This window comes from Prunus avium, chromosome 8 (assembly GCF_965620075.1).
Source record: "Prunus avium chromosome 8, drPruAviu1.hap1.1, whole genome shotgun sequence".
In the NCBI taxonomy this organism is placed as follows: Eukaryota; Viridiplantae; Streptophyta; class Magnoliopsida; order Rosales; family Rosaceae; genus Prunus; species Prunus avium.
Genome location: NC_142291.1, coordinates 23382142 through 23407845, shown reverse-complemented (window position 1 = coordinate 23407845; position 25704 = coordinate 23382142). Strand labels below are relative to the sequence as shown.

Sequence of the window (25704 nt, the reverse complement as noted above, 5' to 3'; positions counted from 1 at the left end):
ACTGGTCCTACCCCAATGTAGAGAGTGACCCTTACTTGTCTCTGGCCAAACCGGTGACGTTGTCCACCCACCAGACCAAAGAATTTCTCGTTACTATGGCTGATAAGCACTGCCCAGAAGCCCTTATTCCAACAGTGAAAAGTAGCAATGCTTTTGATTCCAGTCACACCCAAATACCTGCAATTTGGCATAAACACAACGCACATTCACATGTAGCAGCAAATTCCTCACTGCCACAATCTTTTCGATTGATCAAAAATAAATATACAATTATCGAAATTTCCATGATTCTCAAGCTCAGTCAATCATACAGAAACAAGGTCCAAACATGATATTTTATTCATTACACGAACTTTCATTTGCATCAATTTGGTACCTGATTATTGTAATGTGCATAACTCCGACCCAACTAAAGTTTTGTTTATTCTTTTTATGGAGAAATAAGAACAATCACAAACGAAACCAGGGGGCACGCATGCCTAAATAAATCAAAATAAAAAAGAAATGAACAATTCAGCGGCAAACCATGCTCCCACACACGGGAAGTGGAGAGGCCAAGGCCTAAGTCAGCTACAGCATCTGCCGTAAAATTGGCTTCTCGAAAGACATGAATAAACGAAACTTCTTCACAAGACGAAGCCAGCATCCAAATATCTTGAACTAACAATAAAATACTCCAAGAAATTGAGACCTTGTTGATGCAATCAATAACCAATTTAGAGTCCTCTTCCACACAAATCTTGCGCCACCCATTATGAATTGCATGGGCAAGGCTATCACGCAAAGCAAGACAACTCTTATAGAAGCTTGAACAGCATTTTTGGCACCAATGCCCATTCCAATCTTGAATAATAAAACCTGTAGCAGCCTTATTATTGTGAACATAACCATCAAAATTAATTTTGACCCAATCCATGGGAGGCGGCTACCATTTAATGTTCTTCACATGCTACACACTAGAGGAAGACTTGAAATTAAGTTTCCAATAGTCCATACCAATTTGACCAGCAACAACTCTCGCATGATGTGGGGAAACGTCTTAGAAAACACATTTGTTACGAGCGTCCCAAATTTACCAGCAAATCAGTAAGGCTTTGATAAGAGTGTTCGGGCCATCACTAGTGGATTTACTAGAGAGGGTAGATAACCAAGAAACAGCATCAAAATCCTGCGGGATAGATATTGAGAGGAGCGAGGTACATCTCCAGATACTTATAGCAAAAGGGCACTTGAAAAATAGATGATTGATAGTTTTCATTTTGATTTTTGCACAAATGACACTCAAGGTTAACATGAGGAAGAAATTTGTGGAAATAACTTCTCACTTGGAGTCTCTTTTTGATAAATAACCAGAAAAAAGCTTCACCTTAGGAGGCATAGTGATCCTCCACATTTCCAAGGAGATCTGCATTAAAGTGGATAATCTCATTGTTGAGGCCCAAAAAATCCATGGTTGGACCCGAATAAATTCCAGGCCCAAGATAACATATTATTGAAAAAAGACTCGATTTGAAGTGCACAAAAGTCCGCCATGCACAAGTCATATCCTACATGCCACGCCAAAATAGAAATCTATCATGACAGAAGCTGAAATTAAATTTATAAGGATGCATTTAGCACTGCAAATTCGTGCCAATCGTCCTATCAAGCGTCATACTTAAAAAAGGCACGCCAAGCGACATGTCATGCCAAGCGAGAAATTATTATCCCACAACAAGCTGAAGTGGGCCCAAGCCACTCGAATGCCCGGGGCTTGCTTGAGTGGGTTGTGGTATGGATGGTGACAAGTTATCATAGGCCCATCGATGGGTCGAGAAATGGAAGTCTCGGGTCGCTTGAGGGCCTCGGGACTCAAGCCCATTTTTTAGGCCCAAACGTGGGTAAGCACAAGAGAGAAAATAGCCCAATTACTCCAACTAAAATAGCCCAACCAAAATAACCCCATTACTCCAACTAAAATAGCCCAACCAAAATAGCCCATTGCCCCAATTAGAATAAGCCAACTAAAAGGCCCAACACTTGATTAGATTATCCCATCCATTAGATGAATCATGTGGTGGACTTAAAAAAAGCCTATGTAATTAGAATAAAAAGGGAGCACAAGTCTTGGCACTCAGCTGGGAGAGAAAATCACGTCTTGGAGAGTCCACACGTGATTGGCTGCTGGGAGGCTTGGGAGCAAGTTCCAAGCAAAAATCCTTCAAGGAACCAAGGGATATTAGCACGCAAGGAAGGATGCCATCCCTGAAACCAGTAGGCGCACCCACTTTACTTCCTTCAGCAGATTTGGCCATGGAAAGAGGAAGAAAGAGGAGAAAGAAGATGGGTGAAAAAGGGAAGTTCCCCTCTGAGGCAGCCGCTGGAAGAAACTTGGAGCACCCAAAATCTCTGATTTTGTGGGATTGGGCAGAGCTGACTTTGCCACCATGAAGTAAGTCAAGAAAGAGGAGAAGAAAGGAAGAGGAAAGCTTAGCTAGATTGGGAAGAAACCATTAGGCCTCTTCTACCCAACACAACACAATCCACAACCAGAGAGCAAGCTTCCTCTCTTACTTTCAAAACCAGCAATTTTCGTGCTTAGTTCATCTCCTTCCTCAGCTTTCCCCTTTGTCATGCTATTCTGACATTTGACAGAGTCACCGTCGAGCTGCCGGAAATAGCGCCCAAGCCATCTTTTCCTTTCCTTCCCTCATTCCCCACCAAACGTCTCTTCAAAATCCCTTTTCTTGATACCCATATTTCCCCATAAACACTTAATTTTCTCTTTAGTACTAAACTCATGGCAACTATGCTCCCATGCCACAAGCTTCTCATGCCAAGCTAAGATTCTATATGTAAACACCAAGAAATTATCTGTAATTTGTTGTTATTCTCATTGGTGAAGGTAACCAAGGTGTCTCCTAAGGCCTTACTACCCTTTCGAAGCATCCTTGGGGCTTAATTTTCGAACTCAGACACAAAGGGGCAATTTCACACATCTGTTCATCCCTTACAGCAGCCCAAGCCCATTCGTCAGGCTGCTGGAACAAAAAAGACCCCTACACTCATCTTGCAATTGGACATAATAAGCACTTATAATAGTAAACTTGCCATTGGGGCTAGGCCCCCACCCAAAAGTTTTAATTTTGTTAACTTGAGTCTTTGTCATTAAAACTGCCGGTTCCTTTTCTTTTCTTTTTTCTTTTTTTTTTTGGCTTTTTATCACAAAACGTCCCTGACGTTTACGAAACTATCAGATTGCATCCTTAAAGTTTTCTTTTATCACTCATGGTCCCTAACGTTAATATGGGTGCTCTTAAATAGTCCTTCTGTAAAAAAAAAATGTTAAATCCAGGGATATAATCGTCAAATCAATCCAAAATTATAAAATATATATATTTTATTTCCTTCCCTTCTCTCTTTCTTTCTTCTTCTTTTTCTCTTCTTTTCTTCTTCTTCTCTCTCCGCCACATTCCTTACCTCTTCTCTCTGTGTTTCTCTTTTTTTTCCCCTATCCTCTGTCACTCTCCTTTTTCTTCTTTCCTAGCAGCGGTCAATTTACTCAACTATTACAAAAGAAGAAAGAAGGCTTGTGATTATTTTATTGAATATAAATCTTTGAATATTGTAATCAATGATGACAAAACTAAGGCTTGTTTCTCAAGAACATTCGCAGTGGCCGCCTGAGAGCTTTCGCCACGCCAAGCTTGAGAGCTAATGCTGCTTTATCCTTCCTTGGATGTCTGAGATTGCAAAATAAAAAGACTCTGGTTTTTTAAATTTGATGCTGTAAATTGGTTTTCTGCTTGGTTTCGAGATTTCCATTAATGTTGCGAATTGTTTTTAAAATCTAGCATATTTGATTTGGCAAAATTTATATTTTCTTACAGTTTTAAAATCTCATTTCAATGTGCTGTATGTTTGGTTTGAATCACCTGTGGTGACAAATCTAAGGCTTGTTTCTCAAGAACATTCGCAATGGCCGCCCAAGAGCTTTCGCCTTCGCCAGGCTTGAGAGCTTGTGCTGCTTTTATCCTTCCTTGGATGTCTGAGGCTTATTTTCTTATACAATCAATCAAATTGGCATTCTAATTATGTTTCTTGTTTTACATCTACTGTTTTTACAAGTTTGTTTTGCTTTTCAACTGGTGCTGATTAATCACATGAAACAGTCCCTGATTCCTATTTCTACTGGAAATTTTAGCACTGGAGACATTGAAAATAACAACATTTTTAATTTAAAGTAAAGACATTGAGAAGGAGAAGTTAGAATACTTTGATGCTTGGGACAATTGGTGGTTGAACTTGCGAGTTAAAGGCTTCCATGCATACTTTGAAATGATGGGAACAAGTATTATTCAACCATGCCATTAATAAGTTGTCACAAACTTCTTTTGTAATAGTTGACCGCTGCTAGGAAAGAAGAAAAAAGGAGAGTGACAGGATAGGGGAAAAAAAGAGAAACAGAGAGAGAAAAGGAATCTGGTAGAGAGAGAAGAAGAAGAAAAAAAGAGAGAGAAGAAGAAAGAAAGAGAAGGGAAGGGAATAAAATATATATATTTTATAATTTTGGATTGATTTGACGATTATATCCTTGGATTTAACAGTTTTTTTGACAAAGGGACTATTTAAGAGCACCCATATTAACGTTAGGGACCATAAGTGATACAAAAAAACTTTAAGGATGCAATCTGATAATTTCGCAAACGTCAGGGACGTTTTGTGATAAAAAGCCTTTTTTTTTATTAATTTTTTTGTCAAAATTAGTTAGGCTATCTCTAGTAATGGAGGGCTAAACATAGCCCACCCATAAAATTTAGCCCACATTTGGCCCTCTGACTGGGCTTGAGCCGGTGACACGGCACATTTAGCCCACTTGCTAAAGATGGATTTTGGGTGTGAAAATGCTAAATTTGAAGATTTATCCCACTATTGGAGATGGCCTTGCTCATCTCGCTTTTGACCTCTTTCTTTTCAGGGGTAAATGTAGCACACAAAAGCACAAATTCGAAGACCACATCAATCTACTTGTAGTGGTGCAAATCATATAGTTGCCAACCACAGATTTTCAGTACAAATGTTTCATCCTATCACTGCCTTGCCCTTCTCTCGAGAATGATAAATTTGAGGAATCCGGTAGTCCATGATTTCTCAAAATTAGACTCACTTCTTCACTATTTAGGAGCTCAAGTGATTTTAAAACGAGTTGCACTTCAGTCAGTTGTCCAAGCGCCTATTGGCAATTTCTTACCGTTGATACATGTAGCACTCAAATCTCATTAACCTTAAAAGAATCAGGCATGCGCGTGGGTGATTGACCTTAGCAAAATCCTTTCAAAAATTAAACATGGTGCAAATTGTTATATAGCATGAAAATGTTCATCTGGCACAATGTGAATGAGGGTTTGCAACTTCTGTCTCACATATTCATATTCTCTGCATCATCACATATATATAATGGATTATTGGAACGCAACATTTTTCAAATATTAGATTCGCTTAAGAAATCAACAAATAACAAATGAATTATTATTCATTTTGGTGGCGCAGCCAATCCAAATATATCAGAGGAAGCAGGTCAGGAGCTTCTGAGTTTGCAGCATAAACTCTTCGTCAATAGAAATGTCATGGCAACACAAAAAGAATAAAAACCCTGGATTCTTAAAGATAAATCTTCTCTAGGACATTGAATATTCGAGAGAATAGAAAGAAGCTGCAAAAACTTCTATAAAGTATAAACTGTGATTATAAGGATTGGAAATTTTACTGTTTTCTCAAGTTGTAAGGGTCTTATTAATGGACCTAAAGTTCTACTTTACAGTCTACACATCCATTGAATAATGTACATACGGGATTTTCATTCGAAAAGTACATGAAAAATGAACTAATAGTTGCATTCAAATTGTACATTCATAATCTACTAATACTTATCAATGAATGTATTGGATGCTGCCTTGATTGCCAACGAGGTGGTGGAGGAAAGCCGAAAGCTTAACAAATCAGGAATGGTGTTCAAAATAGACTTTGAGAAAGCCTATGATCATGTGGAATGGAGATTTGTAGATGAGGTTATGATCAGGAAAGGTTTTGGGGACAGGTGGAGAAGCTGGATTCGAGGATGTCTTGAGTCGGCTAATTTCTCTGTGATGATTAATGGAAGGCCTAGGGGTAAATTTTGGGCCTCAAGGGGTCTAAGACAAGGTGACCCACTCTCCCCCTTTCTGTTCACTTTGGTAATAGATGTGTTGAGTAGAATTATGGAGAAAACCCAAGCTGATGATCAGTTTCATGGTCTTATTCTGGGGCATGAGATGGTGGAGGTATCCCATCTCCAGTTCGCCGATGATACCATTTTTTTCATTGAGGATAAAGAAGAGTACTGGAACAATCTCCTTCAAATTTTGGATTTATTCTGTTTCATGTCAGGAATGAAGATCAACAAATCGAAATGTTCTCTAGTTGGCATTAATGTTGAGGATGGGCTGTTGAATGAGCTGGCAGGAGCTTGGGGATGTGGAATGGGGGCTTGGCCTATGTCGTATCTGGGTCTTCCCCTAGGTGGGAACCCCAGAGCAATCAAGTTTTGGGACCCCGTAGTGGAAAAGGTGGAGAATAGATTACAAAAATGGAAAAAAGCCTGCTTATCCAAAGGGGGAAGACTCACAATGATTCAAGCAGTGTTGAGTAGTATTCCGATTTACTACATGTCCCTTTTTAGGATTCCCATTGGAGAAGCCAATAGAATTGAGAAACTTATGAGGGATTTCTTGTGGGAAGGCTTGGATGGGAAGAAAAACCACGCTGTGAGATGGGAGATTGTGGGTAAAGCAAAAATATTTGGAGGACTAGGAGTGGGTTCGTTGAAAGCTAAAAGTGAGGCTTTGAGAGCCAAATGGCTGTGGCGGTTTCCTAATGAAACTCATGCTCTATGGCATAAAGTGATCAGAAGCATTTATGGAATGGATACAAACGGGTGGGATGCTAAACCTGCGAGACAAGGATCTTGCCGCAGCCCTTGGAGAGATATTTCTAGTGGCTATAATTTATTCCGTCAAGGATGTGTCTTTGTGGTTGGAGAGGGAGTTAGGGTCAGATTCTGGGAGGATGATTGGAGCCGGGGTGGTGTTTTGAAAAAGGTGTTTCCAAGACTTTTCAATCTGTCCAGGAAGCAAAACCACATAATTTCCTCCTTTACGGTATCGAATGGGTTCCCTCTCAGTTGGGATTTTGGTTTCAGGAGGAATCTTAATGAATTAGAGATTGCGGAGGTGGCTAGATTATTGGACTTATTAGAGGGAGTGAGATTGGTCACTTCTAGAGTGGATAAGAGAAGATGGAAGCTAGACCCCTCCGGGTTATTCTCCTGTCAGTCTCTATGTTCCCATATTCAGAGTAGAGGTGAAGGGGAGGTTTTCTCTCCGTACACTCAAATTTGGAAGGCCAAGACTCCTCCAAAAGTTAAGATCTTTGTGTGGCAAGCGGTGTTGGGAAAACTTAATACAGGAGATACACTACAGAGACACTGTCCCTATGTGTGCATTAGCCCGCACTGGTGTGCTTTATGTAATAAGGCAGGGGAGAGTGTGGACCACCTCCTCCTTCATTGCCCTTTCTCCCTAAAATTGTGGGAGATGTTACTAAAGGAAGTAAACACGGTGTGGGTAATACCGGAAGGCTGCTTTGAACTTTTTTCAATCAGATTTTATGCTTTGGGAAGGGGAAAGAAGGCTAAAATTCTCTGGGGCAGTCTGATGCAAGCAGTGGTCTGGAACCTTTGGCTGGAACGTAATAGGAGAATATTCGAGGAGTATAAGGGAGTGGGGGTGGAAGAGTTATGGGAAAGAGTGAAGTTTTGGGCTGCTCTTTGGGCATCATCTTCACTTGCTTTTAAGAATATACCCTATCCTACAATTATGCGTAATCTGATAGCTGTAGTATCGTAAGGGGTCTCTTATGTTTGGCTGTTTTATTTTCTGTGTTGAGTGGCATTGTGTCTGCTCTTCAGGATAGTGTTTCTTTCGTTTGGTCTAAATGTTCTTATTTTACCCTTCAATTTTGAATCAAAAGTGTTTCTATTCAAAATAATAATAATTTACTGACCATTCAATGTACTTCAGCATGAACTGCAAAATCAACCAGTATGAAAACTCTAAAAAGTACATAATTAATTCCATAGAAAAGAATACAAGATGTTAAGTTTGTCATCTGTACATAAGGCTTTCGAAGCATCTCACCTGCCAAGCTTATCGCATGCTATTTGCATCAGGGAAATCATCAAATGATCTTAGCTTTTCAAGGATCAGTCTTTCTTGTGTGGCATCTATCGGATGTATAGTCAAGGGATCAATGGCAATCTTTGGATAATTGCATGCTAAGACTCTAAAATATACAAAGTAATTAATTAAAGATTTCAGTTCTTATTTTTCTGAGAAGCTCTCTACTAGCACATAAATCCAACAATATGATTTTACTGCAAAAGGCATATAAAGAATCTAAGCTCTCTCTCTCCCCCCATATATTTTTAACACAACTCGATTTGGAAAAGCAAAAAAAATTAGTTACACAACCTCCAACCACATCCATGTTTGCCTTTACCTTTCCAAATTTCAGCTGTTTGAATTGCTCTATAGGCCAAAGCAGCAACCAATATAGCTTCCATACACTTGACTTTAATAGCACAGTTAAGAGCCAATAAGGGTCTACAAAATTGGCCTTGAACCAGAGGAAACGAACACCGACTCTGTTGCCCAACTACACTAGACAGATAGGAATAATGGGTCAAGATGGTGAAAATCCTCTCCACAACACTCTATTTAGTTCAGTTTTTAGGGCATGTCAAAATTATTTATCTGCTTCATAACATTTTAGCATGCACATACAAAATGAATATGCAAGGACAGAACTTAACAAAAGAAAAATGCATACACAAATAGCTGGCAAGGATACATTCCAGATCAGGGTTCTCAGTGAAATTCGAATGCAGAGCATTTCCAACACTGTCTACGATGGCCGAGGTAGTCATGGATGATTCAATGCATAAAATGGCTGTAATCGCATCCAAACGAGTGACCTCATTTCTGAACATCAGTCTTGCATGTGCTGCAATATAGGCCCAGTCAACATCTTAGAGAGTGAAATGGGAGATTGAGTTAAGATATTTGCTCCGCAAAGAGATTAATGTACCCTGAGCTAGGCGTATCAAGCTTTCAAGCATGCGCACAGTTGTCCTCGCTGAGTCACAAAAAATCACTAATTGGATAGAACAAGTACAGACAGATTTAACAAAGGGAACTTGTTTAAGATGGAACCTGCATTGCCCGTTGCAGATCTTCTTTGGAGTTGATAATAGCTAGAGATGACTATTTCAGCTTCCTTTGTAAGGACTGGTCTGAAGTACCCTTTTACAAAGTGAATATATCTGCAAGATTTGTTCAAAAAAATGAATATAGAATTTGATGCAAGGGTCGGACACAAAATTTACTTGAAACATATCAGTGTAACAGAAGAGAACACCTCCATTAAGGGGATTTTGGTTGTTGAATATAGTACCTTAAGGAGTTCATGCTTTTGGACGTAGATAGTTCAGATATTTTAATGATTTCGAAAGATGTTGATGCAGGATATGAAAAGCCTTATGGTGTGGGATGATTGAGTTCATTTGCCAGATTGGTTTAGCTGATTTAGTTTATTTGTTTGAGCTAATTTGGATTATTTCTAGGGCGAATTTTTAGGAATTATTCTTTGACTATATATATATATATATATGAAGGCCATATAAGGCTGTACATGACTCAGTTGATTCTCCATTTCTTAAATTTTATGTTTGTTTTATCATCAGAGCATTAGTATCAGAGCACACAGTCAGGTAGATAGAAATTGCACCAAATATCGACCAAATTGGGTTGAATAGATGACAGAACGGACAAAACAGCATGTACAAAATAACAAAGTAAGAGGGAAGGTACGTCCTATTTTGTAGCCCATCCCTGAACCATAAGAGAAGAGCATTTGATCCCATACCAAGTGTACCCTTTGCCATATGCGCAATAATATTTACACGTGCAAGCATGTGTGCATTCGTAGAGTTTACTAAGGGTCATCCAAAGAAGCTATACATACTATTTTAAAGGTATTTTTCTTTTAGGGAAGTTTTAACAATACCCTATATGTTGCAAAGCATAATACTTGAGTCCCTTTGATTACAGCTGACCACATTTATACATGTATTGACACATAAATAAGATAATCATCTTTACAATACATTATGATCGCTAATAGTTTTTAGGTGGGATACTCTCCATTATAAACAGGTGATGCAAAAGTCTAACTTCTTCACCTCCTCAAAGGATAAACTAGCATATAAAAGACAAAAATCACAAGCTTTTATCGAATCAACTGCTTTTGTAGGCAGATTAGTAGCACTAGTACACTAACCAGCACCTAACAATTGCCAGGAACAATACATAAGATGTCAGCCAAGTTTTCTGAAAATTGGCATGACCTCTGCTTCTACAAACATGGATTTATCCATTTATCATTCGATTTGTTAGTGTACATTCTGAGAAGTTTCTACTTGTTCTTTGTTTCTCTTTGTTTCTCTTTTTTCTCTTTTTTACTACCCAGAAATCCCCCAAATCTGCTTGGCAGACTCAGATTCAAACCTGGTCCCCCTTCAAACCTTACAATCTTTGGGAACTAGGAAACTCTAGCAAATAGTTAGCTAGGTACCGTGAGAAATAGAACCCCAGAACACATGGGAGTAAACCACAAGCCTGACGACTCATCTGACCCCTTGTTGATGTTTCTACTTTTTACTTATTGAAAATAACAAACATGAGAAAGCACAAAAATAATATTTGTTGTTGCAATAGAAGGGATATTTTTTTATTTTTTTTACGAAAACAATGGAAGGGATTTCAACCCTTGACCTAGCCTGATCCTAACCCATTTCCCTACCCTCCGTCACCACTTGGGCTTAACCAGAAAAAATAATTTATACATAGACAACTTTTTGGAAAATAGAAAATCAGGGTTTGAATTTAAGCTCTCTTCAACTAAAGAAAACATTTTACCTGCGGAGCATGGGAAATGGCCAGATGTTTGCTAAATCTTCATCCTGCTTGTCTTTGTCTGGTTCTCCCTGAAGTGGTTTAGTAAAAGGGGAAAAAATCATGATTAGATTCATCCAAATGGCTGCAAGACAACAGAGTGCCACTTACACAATCTTAAGAGCAGATTACCTCAGAAAGAATGTGAGATGACACGACCCCATCCCACTCAGGATTCTTTGTATCCAAGAGTACGAGGACTATATCAAATCTGCTCAATAAGGGACCAGAGAGTGCCGTATTGACAGACAGAGCTACAAGATAAAAATAAGAGAATAAAGTTTAGGATAAGCTGAGCGACTACTATTTTAGAAGAAATGTGTTTTTTACAGGCTAAAATTTAAGAAAAGCAATAATGATCTCCGTTAGATATTCCAAGTAATTCAAGAAATAGAAAGTTTATAGTCTTCCACAAATGACAGATGTACATAATCAGAAAACCATAATCTAGACAAATAAATCCAACTAACAATATCTTCTGAATGTAAGTAGTACATTGATCAGGATCATACTGTCCCTTGGGATTGGTTGCACCAAAAACAATTGTTTTAGTACTGAGAGTTGTCACAAGACCTGCCTAGCAAAGAGAGATACACAGAGAGAGAGGAATAGTCAGCTCTTAGTAAACATAGAATAGAACATTTTTTTTAAAACAATCAATAATAGTATAGGCTGCAGACTTCTATACAGGATTTCGAACAAACAGAAAATATATAAACATGTTGTTTAGAAGCGCGAGGGGTAAGAAAATAGTTCTATACACATGGATAGAAATTGAAGCATGTTATAGGTAATTAAAGCACATGGAAACAGCACAGACAATCCAATATCTGTAGTGCATAATAGCATCTATTATAGCAATTTGAAATTCATTGTATCCTAACTTTCCTTATCCTCTTTTACTGTATTATTTATCAGAAACATAGCATGCACTGATAGAATAAAGGAAAATAGATTCCACTGAAGAGTAATGCATCGAAGAAAGAGAAAATCATTTGTATTAATGTGCATGTTGTTTGTAGGACTTGCAGCTGATTCTGCTTTTTAATATTTAGAAAAACACAGAAGATTCAAGAGCAACACTGAAAAAGACCAGAACAAAGACAATAAGAAACAAGCTGTGTGATAGCCTGAGTGAGAGTAAGCAAAATTTCTTTTTCATTGCCCCACATGGCTGCTGAACTTGTAGCAACCCAAGGCCACCCTTATGCTTAATCAAGTCCGCATTAAAAGTGAAGACCATCCGATGCTCTAGGTCCACTGAGGCCAGCTTACCTAGACCCTTCGTTTAGGTAACCTGATGGCTTGAGAGTAACCTTATGGTTAGCCCAAGTGTGCGTGTAACCTTATGGTTAGCCCAAGTGTGCGTGTGTGTCTGCATTGCTTATCTTAACAAAAAGTCTGCAGAGAACACTATTTCGTTTGGCCAGATTTTGACCTATTTGACACACTAAACCCACCTTACACAGAGTCGAATTTCCCATGAGGACGGCATATTTTTCTTTCTTAAACTATTTCTAAAACATAAGCAAAAGATGTTACCTTGGCAACACTTATGGTCTGCTGTTCCATTGCTTCATGTATGGTTGCCCTATCATGTTCTCGCATGCTGCCAAAGCAGAATTAACTTGATATTATATGGCAAAAAGCAAGGAAACAACTTCAAGGTCAACCACTAAAGTTCAAGTTTATATTATGCAATTGTCTGAGACTTTGTCAGAATTTCCAAAACTAAAAATACTTGAGAACAGAAGTTACAATTTCCTTTCCTTGTTTAATATATATATTTCCCGAGTAATAGAGCTTAGTGCAAATGCATATGTCCATTCCCACTTAATTATCATCCAGGGCAATCCAGTAGAAGCAACTAGGCATCTAAGATTTGAAATTTTCTTTTTTCTCTATCGAGAATGACAGAGTTGCTTCCCTAAGTTATTTTTCACAAGTATAACTATAGAGATAATATTATTGACAATGAATTATTAATGACAAAAAGAATCAGGACATGGTAAGGTCATAACTTCAAAACATATAAATCATGTATTACCAATTTGAATGCACGATGAAAAAGGCTAGAAATACATGTTCCAAAAAGCCATCAAAGGACTTGCCTATCAAATTCGTCTATGCAACAAAGCCCACCATCTGCCAAAACAAGGGCTCCAGCTTCCAACATCCATTCGCCTAGATATTCCGTAAACATAGTTAATCCATTTACTCTAATATTGTACTGGAAGAAAAAGCAAAACAGTGCATAGAGGTCAAATAATGCTTCTCAATTAAATGATGTAAGTTCATGGCCAAGCTTAGAAATTTAGAATATTTTTGTTTCTTCTTTATAAATAAATAAATAAATAAATAAAAAGTCATGCTTAGAAGAGATCTAGATTACACACTAAATCTGATTTAAGTGGAAAACTTTAATCTGAAAATTTTTGTGCATGAAATCAACCTTTGGAGATTTTTATCAAAATCAAAAAAGATTTAAAAAATTTAGAGAATTTTAGTATTTCATTATTCTTCTATTTAGGTTGACATGGAATATGTACTAGGGTCATATATGCCTGCCAAGTTAATATAAACCACTCTTTCTTCATGTTTGGCTAATTCTCCAGGCATAAAAACAAATCAGTTCTTTAACAATGCTCTTTTGTGTCTTCATATATTAATCACTCTTTATTGTAGTTTGATGCTTTACACAAAGTTTTAGTGCAAAATAATATATTACAGCAACTTTTTAATGCATAAATCTTTGCTAAATAAGAAATAGTCATATTTGTGTTTGTTCACTATATCTTTGATCGATGTTGTCCCATATGAATTTTACCAAAAAAAAGGAAAAACGATCTTATATTCTTATAGGCATGAACAAGGGGAAGTTCAACTATAGACAAGCACAACTTGTCAGTAGAAGCATTCACACTGCACAACCAACACTCTTCTCTATATGATATGAATATATGTCTCTCAGTCATATCTTGCATTGATGCTTTCTATCCTACTAATTTCCAAACATGTCACATAGAAGGATGAAAAACACTTGCATACATACATAATGTCAATAAATGAAAATAGCGAGGAAAAAGCAATGTAAGGACAAACTAAATGGAACCATTGCCAACTTAATGATTCAGCATTCTTTAATTGTTATTTATTTATTTATTTATTTATTTATTTTAGAAGACACAACTTAAGGATTCAGCTGGAGATATGAAAACTTACCGCCATCCTTGACTGCAGTGACAGTTAATCCAGCACTTGTGCTTCCTAATCCGGTTGTAATAACAGATCGGTTGCTCAACTTTGCAGCAAACTTCAAAAATTGAGATTTTCCAGTACCTGAGAGTTTTAGCTGCCAACGGTTATAAATAGAGTCCATGACTATAATTCAGAGTCCAAAGTGGTCAAGATCCAATAACACATCTACAGGACTTCAGTGGGATATTTGTGCAAGTGTGTGTTCTGACCTGCATGCATGTGCAGTTGTGTGTGTATTATGGCTGATATCTATTGAAGCAAGGAATCATGAGAGATTAAGCCGAATTTTGGGTATAAAATATAGTCAATTAAAGTGTTTGGTCTCAATGTCTTCTAATTTTTTTTTCTAAGATTCCTATCATTGAATGAGCCTTTTAGCATTAAGTGTTGAGTTTTTTAGTTTTTTGATGAGTCTTCTTGCATTATAATTAACGAGCCTTTTAGTATTAATATAAATCTTCAGTTGTTCAATTTGAAGCCCATAAATAAGCCTATCAATTGTAAAACAAGGTTTCGGGATGAATGATAATATTAAGTGTTGTTGAAAGGCCTGGAGCCATGATATCCCCTTTCCAATCTCTCTCCTCTTCCCTATTTTTCTCTATCTCCACTCCAACAGGGCAGTTATAGCAATCTCAGATCTTTCACTTGTCTAAACCAAATAGTTACTAAAATTTCAAACATGGATTTGAAGTACATTCAGCCTCATAGAAGCTACCCTCTTTATACAGCCTCAACTTACACACATGATACAGTATGAAATCAAAAGCTGTATTACAAAAATGGCTAAATGCAAGTGACAGTGTGATTGAAATGAACCGTGGCATTTAGTTTCAGTTGACTTAAACCTTTCTAAGAATAAAATATTCAGGTCTGAAAACCTCTAAAGTGATAAATAAATATTAGAAAAATAACCTGGATCACCAACCAAAAGCAAATGAGACTCTCCTCGAACCTTTGTCCCAGTAGTATCAACATGTTGCACACCTCCAATGAGTGTTAATGCCACTATTTTGAACAAAGAAATGTGATTTAATTTTTATACAGGAAATATTAAAAAGAAATGAATGAGAAACTGAAATGTAGAAAGGAAAAGGGGGGGAAAAGACAAACAGACAGATCAGTTTATTTTCTTGGTTATACCACCAAAACCCCTAAACTAGTTCATTCAGAATGCTAGAAATCCTAGTAAATAACATGAATGGGATGTTGATGTCCAAATACCTGCAAGCTTTACAGTAAAGAGTCCAAAGACTTGTGGGCAAATGCCTCGTAGAATGGCGTTTCGCCCTGTAAAATTCTCGAAAGAAAATAAAAAGAAGTTATAATGGAAAAAGATACTCAAGCTCATAGTACAATATCATATCACTCCAAAATAACAATTAACTAAACTTTAATATCCTATATATTCCACTATGCTACAGCCACAAAAAAGTGATAATACTCTCTCATAAATATTTGCGAATCAATAACTTTTCTACCTTTCAAAGGGGTATCTTTGAAGTCGGACCAGAACTGGTTAAATTTCAGAATAGCATCATCAGGTATATCAATTTCTGACTTCAGCTCATTAGTTCTCCTAAATATCAAACACAATAATTTCTTTAGAAAAACAAATATAAAAATGTGAAATCTGTGAGAAGAAAAACTAATATTGAGTGTCTCTACTTGTACTTGCTTACGCTATCAAACAGTATCTTCACCGGCATACAACACTGTTAAGCTGCCAAGGCAGCTAAGGTATACTTAAATTTAAAAATCCAAAACTTGAGCTATGTGAATGTGTCATCTTTCTTTTTGGGAAGGGTGGGACTGTAATCCAATAGAAGAAATAGTAATAAAGCTTTTCTCAGTAAGTTACTGATATCCATTTCAATTATACAAGTACATAACTTATGTACTTGCATAATTGAAATGGAACATAACACAATATTAAGCTTCATACAACCTAGATCACACAGAAGATATCAAGAAACCCCATATGGTATTCTTAAATCCATTCATGATGTAAATTCCAAAAAAAAAAATACTATTAATTTTACCTAACATAATTAGCAATTAATATAGGATCGAGGTCACAACGCACATCTTTTAAGTCTGGAGACCACTTTGCAGTTAATATCCCAGTAACGATAACATCATCTGCATTAACAATTAATAAAAGTCATATTCACCACTACACAACAAAATCAAGTAATACAAGCGAATTTTAAAAACATCTTATAACATAAACAAATATATATTACAGTCCCCTTCTATTGAGGGATCAAATTATTTGAGGGACACCCTTTAGGGTCCTGTACGAATTTTTTTTCAACGATCCAAACCATCTATTTTTTAAATCTACATTCATAAATCATCCTTGCAAAAAATTAGATAAATCGGAAACCGTTTCGACATCCAATTGTGTCCTACAAAATCAATGAACACGGTGCTTAGAGAAAGTACTAAAATTTCAATAACTCAATTGAGTGGTCAAATGATATCGGATTCAAGTGATTTTTTGTAGAGATGATCTTTGAATGATTATCTAAAAAATAGACGGTTTGGATTAGTGAAATACAATGTTGAGTGGGCCCTACAAGGGTGTCCCTCAAATAATATTTGAGGGATCCCTCAATGGAAGCTCTCTCTCTCTCTCTCTCTCTCTCTCTCTCTCTCTCTCTCTCTCTCTCTCTCTATATATATATATATATATATATATATATAATATATGTATATATATATATATAATATATGTATAGATTCATTCATTTAAAGCAGGACAAGAAAGATGCTATATAATAATGAGAATAGATGCTACATAATAATGAGGAAAAAATGCAGGCACAAATTAACATAACAAACAACCACATATTCAAAGAGTAGGTCCAAATCGCCACAAGGACACCATTATTAATAGCAAAAGATATTAAGATAAAGGATAAGGTTTATGCCATCTTTGTACAAGTCTACACAAAATCCTGAAGCTGTCACCAATTACATTGTCAAAGAAAAGGACTCAAGAAATTATACAAAGTTTTGTTTGACTGAATCAGTTTGGTAAAGCTCAAGTTGCTAAGCAACCAAGCTGAGTTTCCTAGTTGGAGTGAACAGATATCTATGATCTTTATATAAAATTAGTGAGAATTGATAGAGAATAATTTTATTGACATCTGACCACCCAAGTCCAAATGATTACTTAAGAAAATTACTTGACCATAAAAGTGTGAAGATTTATGGTTTTCTCATAGATTTTGTAAAATGGCTTAGTTATTAGTCATCTTACAGTCAAGGATTTTTCAGGTACAAACAAATAAAACAACATTTATCCAAGAGGAAATAACCGAGAAAGGAGAAATACAAAATAAGTATAAAGAGATTCAAGAGCACATATACAACAGCTTCATCTTCGAGATAGCACACCTCTTTTCCTGTAGTTCTCTAGTACAAAGTTAAGAATTTTCTTCATGCAACACCCTTTTAAAGTGCTAAGTTTCCATGAAGTTCATCTTTAAGTAAACCATAATTGAGCTTTGTTTTAATATTTTAAAAGGCAAAACAATATATGGTAATCTTAAATGGTTTACACTGAAAGAAACTTGAAAACAAGCACATTCTTGTATTATCCAAAAATGTAGGCCAAAATACACTTTGGGTCCCTGTAGTTTGCTAGCATTTTCGGTTTCGACCCTGTAGTTTAAAAATGGACAATAACGCCCTTGTAGTTTCAATCGGTTGCAATCAAGCCCAAAAGATTACCAGTTTGTCATGTGTATTCTAAGGGATTGGACAAAGGATTTTGAATTTTTTGTACTGTCAGGTGGTTATTGTTGCACTTAAAATGTCAAATTCCCTCTCCAATCCCTTTTAAAACATGAAAAAGTGATCACTTTTTGAGATTTGGGCTTTATTGCAACCTAATTCAAATTACAGGGGTATGATTGTGCATTTTTATTCGGGGTTGAAATTGAAAATTCCTAAGCAAAATACAGGGACTAAAAGTATGTTTTGACAAAAATGTATGATTACTTATTTCCAATTAATAAAACTGGGATAATTTTCAAACTGAAATTAAGTTTCACTTTGGAATCAGTAATATCAGGAGGTAAATTATTAAAAAGAAAAAGAAAAGAAGAAAAGAAAGCAGAGATCCCAGAATGTAGTACCTCCAGCTTTAACAATATCAACAAGATCGTCCTTTAGAATGACAGGAATTGAGCGAGGAATTGCCCCAACACCCAGTACATGTGTACTCTCCTGGATTTTAATTTCCTGATAATCATGGCATGTAATAGAACCTTCTAAATGCCCGAACTTTGTGCCTTCACAGGGTCTAGACCTCTGTCATTGGGAAAATCAGATCAGATGCCAAAACTCCAAAAGCATAATTATATCAAAATTCAGAAGAGATGTGACTCGTAAAAAAATGCAAAAGTAAAATAAAACACTAAGTGTCCTATTAAACATCTGAATCCACACAGAGTGTCAATCTTCAATTATTCTCTCTTCATTCTTAGCATGATTGAAACCAACGACCGACCCAATCAAACCCATCATGTACCACTGAAGCTAAAGCCCAAGAATAATTGCAAACTACAAGAAGTCTAAAAAAACCAAAATCAAAGATCTAGATGACAATGTTCCTACTTTAAAAAATCTAAAGACTTTTTAATGTTTTACATGTACTCACATGACCTCTTCTGATAGTTGCTAATGCTAATCTCAATGTTGCCTTCGGACTTTCCAAACTATGAATAGAAAATAATATTCTTAGTTCTGAGCTGAAGTAAATAACCTGAGAGGGGCAATATGATGGCAGTTTTATGGAGTTTCTCGATTCCAGCTCAGGATAAACCAGGAATCTGCAGATAAACAAAGTTAACTTAACGCAACGCAAAGAGGAGTTTATTCCAATATATACTGGAATAATATCTGCATATGTGCTACATCTATAATTCCAGTAAACTACAAATTTGTTCTCAAAGAAAAAGATTCAATATACCACATGAAATAGTAAAAGAATATCATATTTAGTACCTATCTTTCATACTGAAATTATTCCAAGAAAAACTGCTGATCAGATGCAGAATTTACTTTTCTAGACAGTTTTACTGTAATTGGTAAATTACATACAATAGCACTGAGCTAGGTTATTCATGCTCTCAAAACATATTGAGCAGCAAGGATGCTAACATAGCTAGTCAAGATTTAGAAGTGAAATGAACCAAATTTATGAACATTATATTTCTTTAAGCACAAGAATTTTTAATATATCCAGATGTTTCTTTCTTTCCACAAACACAGTATGTGTGTAATAGTTGTGGAGAGAAAAAAAAACTCACTCGTGCTTGCATTTCTGACACATATACTTCCTCTCTCCTTCATACATCTTGATTGCTCCAGATCGAATTACTGTCCCTTTGAGAGTAAGCAGAATCCCACGATGCTTGACTCTCACACGCCCAATGCTTGGAAAAGTCTCTACGTAACACACACATCAACCAACAGTTTATAACAAAATTAAGAATACCCAGTTGAAAGAAATGGCTCCAAATAATTTTTAAGAGCTTAAACAGAAGCAAACCAGGGCATTCAAGTGGTGAACCGCCGATATCGATACGAACATGAATGAATTCCTTCTTTATCCCTTTATAGGAACCATTCAAATCCCCCAATATGACTTTCTACACAGAATACCACACATACCCAAATCAAAATTCATCATTTCAACAAGTTCAGTTCAACAAATTAAGACTACACTTGTAATTAAACACACAATTTGAATACATACATGAGCCCAAACAGCCGCCTCGTCGAAAAGCCGCAAGTACTCGGTGGGTTGAGAGAAGACGAGGTGTGAAAGCGGAGGATCGTCATCCATGAGCTCTGCAAAACTAAAATATATACACACACAAAAAGTGAGAGATAGAGAAAGATAGCTTAAAGAGTCAGAGAGTGAAAGATGCAAACCATTGAAAAAGAAAAAAAAAAAGTAAAATGGGTTTTGATGAGGGTTTGATGTACTTGACGTAGAGAGGGAAATGAAGCTTCGGGTCTTGGGAGAGAGCGACGGAGCGAAGCTGGTCAGAGTGGTGGCGGATGAGAAATGCCGCCAAGTGTTTGACGTGAGCAGGTTGCTCATCCTTTGCCGCCGAGTCCATGTGAGGTGAAGAAGGGGAAATTGGGAATAAGCGGGAAGGGTGGTCTTCTTTTTTTCATTCGCTACAGCTAAAAGCTTCGGTTCTTTTTGGACACAGCCTCAAGAGTTTCTCTTTGTGTTGATATGTCGTTTTGATATTCAAAATTTTATTTTTCTTTGAGTGTATTGATTATCCACTAAAAATCAATATACCAGAAATATCCTTAAAACAAAAAATAATACTAACAAGCGCCGTGCGAGGGGCTTTTTTTAAAAAAATTAAAATTTATTTTAGAATTAAAAAGATAATGGGTAGTTGTGTTCCATAAAAATAGGCCATTATCTGATTTTTATTTTATTTTTTATTTTTTTAAATATGAAAAAGTGTGAATTTACCATATTATCCTCATTTAATTAATAATTTCAATTCCTAATGTTTGCATTAACCAATGGCATTTTCTGGTATTTTGAATGTTTCACCATTCTCTGCCTTTTGCTTTATATATATAGATAGATAATGACCGGTGACATACAAAATTGCAAGAAAAAACAATCATGTCCGAATTGGATCGGTTTCACTCTAAATCTTCGGCCGAACCAAAGCTCACTTATTATCAATAACTCCAAAAGTTCATCAAACTTCAAATTCAACACTCCTATATTAGTATTATCTAATTAAAATTCTACACATATAAAACAATATATATAAGTAGATGGTCCGATTCAATTTAGGTCAGTCTATAAAAGTTCAAAATCAAACTAAACCAAACCATACATTTCCGTTCGGTTTGTTAAACCTGTTGATTTGTTCATGGTCAAATCAACCAGATTAATGTCCCCCAACACGCCAGATAATAAGTTATTGTAAAAATAAAAATTAAAGCAAAGAGATTAAACGTGCAAAAAGAGAGAAGAGAAGAGACACCAAAAGGCAGAACGTGGGATTAACTGCATCCAACTGCCACTGCTTCTCCTGCAAATTGCATTGGACGGAAGATCCATTTCTTGTTCTCCACTAGTTTCATGAAGCTACAGATCGGGTAAGTTTATGGGTTATGTTTGTTTTTTCATCAAATTATCTGCAAACTATACAGAATACTGACTTCCCATTTTTGTTTTACAACTCTTTTTTGGGTTTTTTTTTATTCTCTTTGTTTGATAGTTCTTTTTCCAACCGTGCAGGAAGCATGAGATGGCATTCAATCTGTAACATGCACAAGAAAAGGGTATTTGTCAAATTCTTTCTAATCTTCTCAAATATTCTTAATTCAAATCTGTTAGAATAAGATTTCTTCATCTGTTATCATGCTTGGAATTTGTTCTTACTATCTTTTCGTCTGCATATACATGATAGAAACAAGATTTTGTCGTCAGCAGTTTGTGTGTATGCCAGAAGTTTCAGTAGTGCATTTCCAGTATAACCATGGCTTCTTCAAAATCTAGACAATACTAAGAAGGCTGAAGGAGCCGAGTAGCAATATAGATAAAGTCTCAGCCGTCAGTTGTTGCAAGGTGAAGGGCCTCGACCACATCGAATTTGTCTGCAAACGGAAGGAACATGCATTAATACCTGTATATCAAGCTAATGTTATTTTGTGTCTCCTGCAAATCTGCTCATGAATAGCTTAATTACTACTGTTCAGCGATGTGTTTGCTTCAGAATATCTCAAACTGTTAATGATGTTTTTGGTCAACTTTGTGGGTTTGTATTATTGCTTTAATTAATCATTTTTACATTCAAATTTCATGTATTGTTGTGCAGCTTGATATACTTTTTCGCGGGCAGCGAGATCAATGGGATGGAGGAGTTGGCAGCAATAAACACATTCTTTTGAACTTGAACTTGTATTGCAGATGGGGCATGTCATCAGTAAAGCTGCAGATGGGGTTGGTGGTCTACTTGAAAAGGCGTTTTTGGCTCCATTTAAGACCATGTTTGGTGGCTCATGCGAGTAAGTTCTGGTGAAATGTTCTCTTTATTGCCGGCCTGGCCATCATTCTGTTCGATTATTTGTCGTAATTTCATATAAAAAATAGTATGATATGGTTGTGTTGCACTGACTTGGGAGCCTGCTATGAGTCTTTTTCATATCTGTTTGCCAAAACCTTTCAGATAATTTTTATACAATTTTTCCTTGTTCGCTTTTTGTTCGTAATCTGTTGCTTGTTTACTTCATTTGAAAGATAGAAGAAAGACGAATACTTTTTCGATTATACTTCACTGCACTGCTAATATTACTCTAATATGTTTGATTCTGCAGGAATGTGTGTTCAGGACCCTGGGATTTCGTTTGCTTTATTGAGCATCTATGTGTCTCCAATCTGTTGAAACTGTTAATGATCTTGGTCTTCTGCTACATAAGTAATTTCTCCTTCTTCTTTAGTTGTGCTCTTCTTATTTTCGTTAGAGTTTGCTTCGTAGACTAGCCTTGGAAGCGCAATTTGCTTTCAGCTTCAGTTGCAGAAATGTTTGATTTGTTTACCCTCTTACTTTTGTTCAGCTTTATTATTCTTCTATCTATTATTCAAGCTGGGGTTATTCCAATGCATTGGAAAAAGCCTCTGCAAGATGTGTTGGGCTGCATGTGAGACATACTGGTATGCACTAGAAGATATTACTTGTTTTCTGTGGTACAAGCTAAAGAACACTAAGAGGGTAAACCGCCGTCATTACCTCCATCGCCGCTGCCAAGTTCGAGACATTGAACAAGGATACAGTTCAAGCGAGGAAATTGATTTCCGGGATAACTATCATAATTTGAATGTCAGCAGAAAGCGGAAGTCACTCAGCAGGAGAAGAAAGGACAAGCTGCAGAGATCTTTTTACCCATCAAGTAGGCATGGCACTCATAGCCACCACCATGTAAAGTCTAGGGGAAGGTCTGTTCATGTTGTGGGCAGATCTCAAAGGCTAAGAAGCTCGAGACATCTTCAATCAAGAAAAGTGAGAAATGTTCGAACGCAAGCCAGGACTTCGAAGAGGAGGAAACTTTAGTTGATTGTCAGTGATTCTGAATTTGTATGTGTAGTTAGTTCAATATAAGATATGAGATTTCAATTGTTGCATATGAAATGTGGTTGACCAAATTTTTGCTTCCACTTAAGGTAGAAGATGAGATTTCAGTATACTATTTTAACGACTACTTATTTTTTTACTTCATTTGATCAACAAGGAAAAACTAGACATGGGTTTTCTGAGAACAGGTCTGAACATGTCACCCACTGCATCAATTAAGCCTTTTTATCTATCTGTAGTGAACACATACCTATTGCTATTTCCAAAGCTGAGATCAACAGCTAAGAGTTCTAAAAACCAAGTCTCAATTTCATAATTCTCAGCCCCTGCCACTGCATAAGCTATTGGATAAATGTCGATGTTAGGATCAACACCAACAACAGAGAGTAATTGCCCAGGGTGTTGCCCTTTGTCCTTTGATGTGACAAGCATCCAAGCCAACAACTGGCCTCTATGAGCACCTCCAGTGCTGCTCTTTTGCCCCGGCGGGAGGGGGCCTAGGCCCAACATTTGGCTCCAGCGCACAACGTCAAGACCGGGCAATTGATGGGGTCCACACGCCTAGGCAAGCCCAAAGGCAAATCTTGCTTGGGTTTGCTAACGTCAACAATGAAAAAAAAATTAAAAAAACGAAAAAAAAAGCCAGAATTTTTAGAATTTTTTTATATATAAATACCTAATCATATTTTCCACTTCCCACGCCAAAATTAATGATTTAAGTATAAAAAATAGAAAATAAATTAAAATGAATAGTAATTGCCATTGCCCTTGCCCTTTTGGGTGGAAACAAAAAAGGCAAGGGCTGCCACTATTCACGTGAATAGCGACAAACATTGCCTTGCCTTTGCCTTGGCCTTGGCCTTAGCCTTGCCCTTTGGGGTGGAGGTGCTCTAAGTATCAATAAACCCTTTCTTTGTAGCTGCCAAGCATATATAAATCCTTTGAAATCTAGATTTGTCACCCTCTAAATTGGACTTAATTATTGCAGTACTTCCCACATTTGTCCTTTTTAGCTCCTCAACATGATCAAAGAGACTCAAATTGTTTTGTGTAAGTCCCCTCATGTACAGTAGTTGTCTTTTGCCTTGCTCTGTATATTTGTGATCTTGAAGCTATGACACATAGATCTTCATTCACCCTTTCCTTAAAAGTTCCTACATCCCAATTTATTATTCTAGACAGTTGTGTAGAATATCTCTCTGCTAACCATAATTAGTTAGCATGAACATTGCGTTCAACAGTCCCACAAGTGTGCTCCTCTTCATAACTCTTAATTTGAACCATGTTACTTCCATTTACAGCTGAAGCATAAACAAACCATGGACATTTTCCATTCTTGATCCCATCACAAACTGCTATAATCTTATCTTTATCATTCTTGGAGAACCTGATTTTCTTTCTGTTAAATACTGAATAGTTTCTCACTGCTTTCCTAAATACATAGACACTGGAAAATCTTAGACCAATCTTAAAGATTAGGTTAGTCAAATCTGTGTCAAGCCTAAAATTATCAAACTTGGGCAGTTTCCTCTTCCTCTTTCTCATAGGCATATCAACCTCATCACATGAATTACTATCCAAGCTATTAACATTACTTACAACCATATCATCTGACTTATTTCCTTTATCTGCAATTGGATCAATATATGGAGCATTGTGGTCAACATAATTGTCAAATGCTTTATCATCCTTCTCCAGCAATCATTGTTCATCTTCACTTTGCTTAAAAGCACTGTCATAAAATTCAGGGTCTTCCTCATGTTTTTTACTATCTTCATTCTCATTTTCAGCCTTTTTATCATTCTCACCCTCTTCATATATGGTCTCTTCACCACCCTCAACCTCCTCATTTATAGCCACATCAACAATAATGTAATCACCCTCATCCTCCACATTTATACCCTCAGGATCAGTACCTTCATCACCCTCATCCTCCACATTTATAGCCTTATCAACATCAATGTCATCATCTTCATCCTCCTCATACATACCCTCATAACCAGACTGTTCATCACTCTCATCTTCATGTTCAAATTTAGCAGTTAGGGTTCTTACAATAGGACCCCTCTCCCTCCAAGCCACAGCAAATTCATCCACATTGATAACAATGGGGTGTTCCAAGTAAATTACAATCACTCTTTCAAAGCTAGGAGGCACCAAATGACACCATTCAAGTAGCTGAGCATCACTATCTATACACTTGTATAGCTGTCACAGCCACT

At 36.7% G+C, this 25704-nt stretch overlaps 2 protein-coding genes and 2 non-coding genes across 8 annotated transcripts; 3 read left to right on the top strand and 1 right to left on the bottom strand.

The window, feature by feature from the left end:
- Nucleotides 1-402: 402 nt before the first annotated feature.
- Nucleotides 403-20599, bottom strand: MCM9 (minichromosome maintenance 9). Of its 4 annotated transcripts, none has more exons than XM_021968738.2 (21): nt 20352-20599; nt 20119-20221; nt 19912-20011; nt 19670-19808; nt 19123-19189; nt 18494-18668; nt 16388-16487; nt 15827-15924; nt 15570-15635; nt 15261-15353; nt 14310-14426; nt 13199-13271; nt 12630-12696; nt 11583-11664; nt 11220-11341; nt 11052-11119; nt 9288-9397; nt 9163-9210; nt 8926-9078; nt 8214-8299; nt 403-5415 (listed from the first exon to the last, which is right to left on the bottom strand). In XM_021968738.2, the coding sequence occupies exons 1-20, from the start codon at nt 20486-20488 to the stop codon at nt 8223-8225; spliced, it is 1995 nt and encodes a 664-aa protein (XP_021824430.2). In that variant the 5' UTR covers nt 20489-20599; the 3' UTR covers nt 403-5415; nt 8214-8222. The 4 variants fall into 4 exon arrangements, with proteins under 4 accessions (XP_021824430.2, XP_021824431.2, XP_021824429.2 ...); XM_021968739.2 differs by lacking the exon at nt 403-5415 and adding an exon at nt 8049-8102; XM_021968737.2 differs by lacking the exon at nt 403-5415 and having other exon boundaries at nt 8123-8299.
- On the top strand, nt 3609-3730 carry LOC148292341 (small nucleolar RNA SNORD14). The gene has a single exon (XR_015826642.1). It is a non-coding gene; the product is annotated as a small nucleolar RNA SNORD14 (small nucleolar RNA).
- LOC148292340 (small nucleolar RNA SNORD14) lies at nt 3912-4035 on the top strand. The gene has a single exon (XR_015827316.1). It is a non-coding gene; the product is annotated as a small nucleolar RNA SNORD14 (small nucleolar RNA).
- Nucleotides 20600-21174: 575 nt separating the features above from the next.
- LOC110765588 (uncharacterized) lies at nt 21175-23549 on the top strand. 2 transcript variants are annotated; one of them, XM_088246232.1, is made up of 6 exons: nt 21175-21506; nt 21649-21692; nt 21821-21978; nt 22229-22418; nt 22728-22828; nt 22968-23549. In XM_088246232.1, exons 4-6 carry the CDS (start codon nt 22321-22323, stop codon nt 23459-23461), a joined length of 693 nt encoding a protein of 230 aa, XP_088102358.1. In that variant the 5' UTR covers nt 21175-21506; nt 21649-21692; nt 21821-21978; nt 22229-22320; the 3' UTR covers nt 23462-23549. The 2 variants fall into 2 exon arrangements, with proteins under 2 accessions (XP_088102358.1, XP_088102357.1); XM_088246231.1 differs by having other exon boundaries at nt 21821-22418.
- Nucleotides 23550-25704: the final 2155 nt, after the last annotated feature.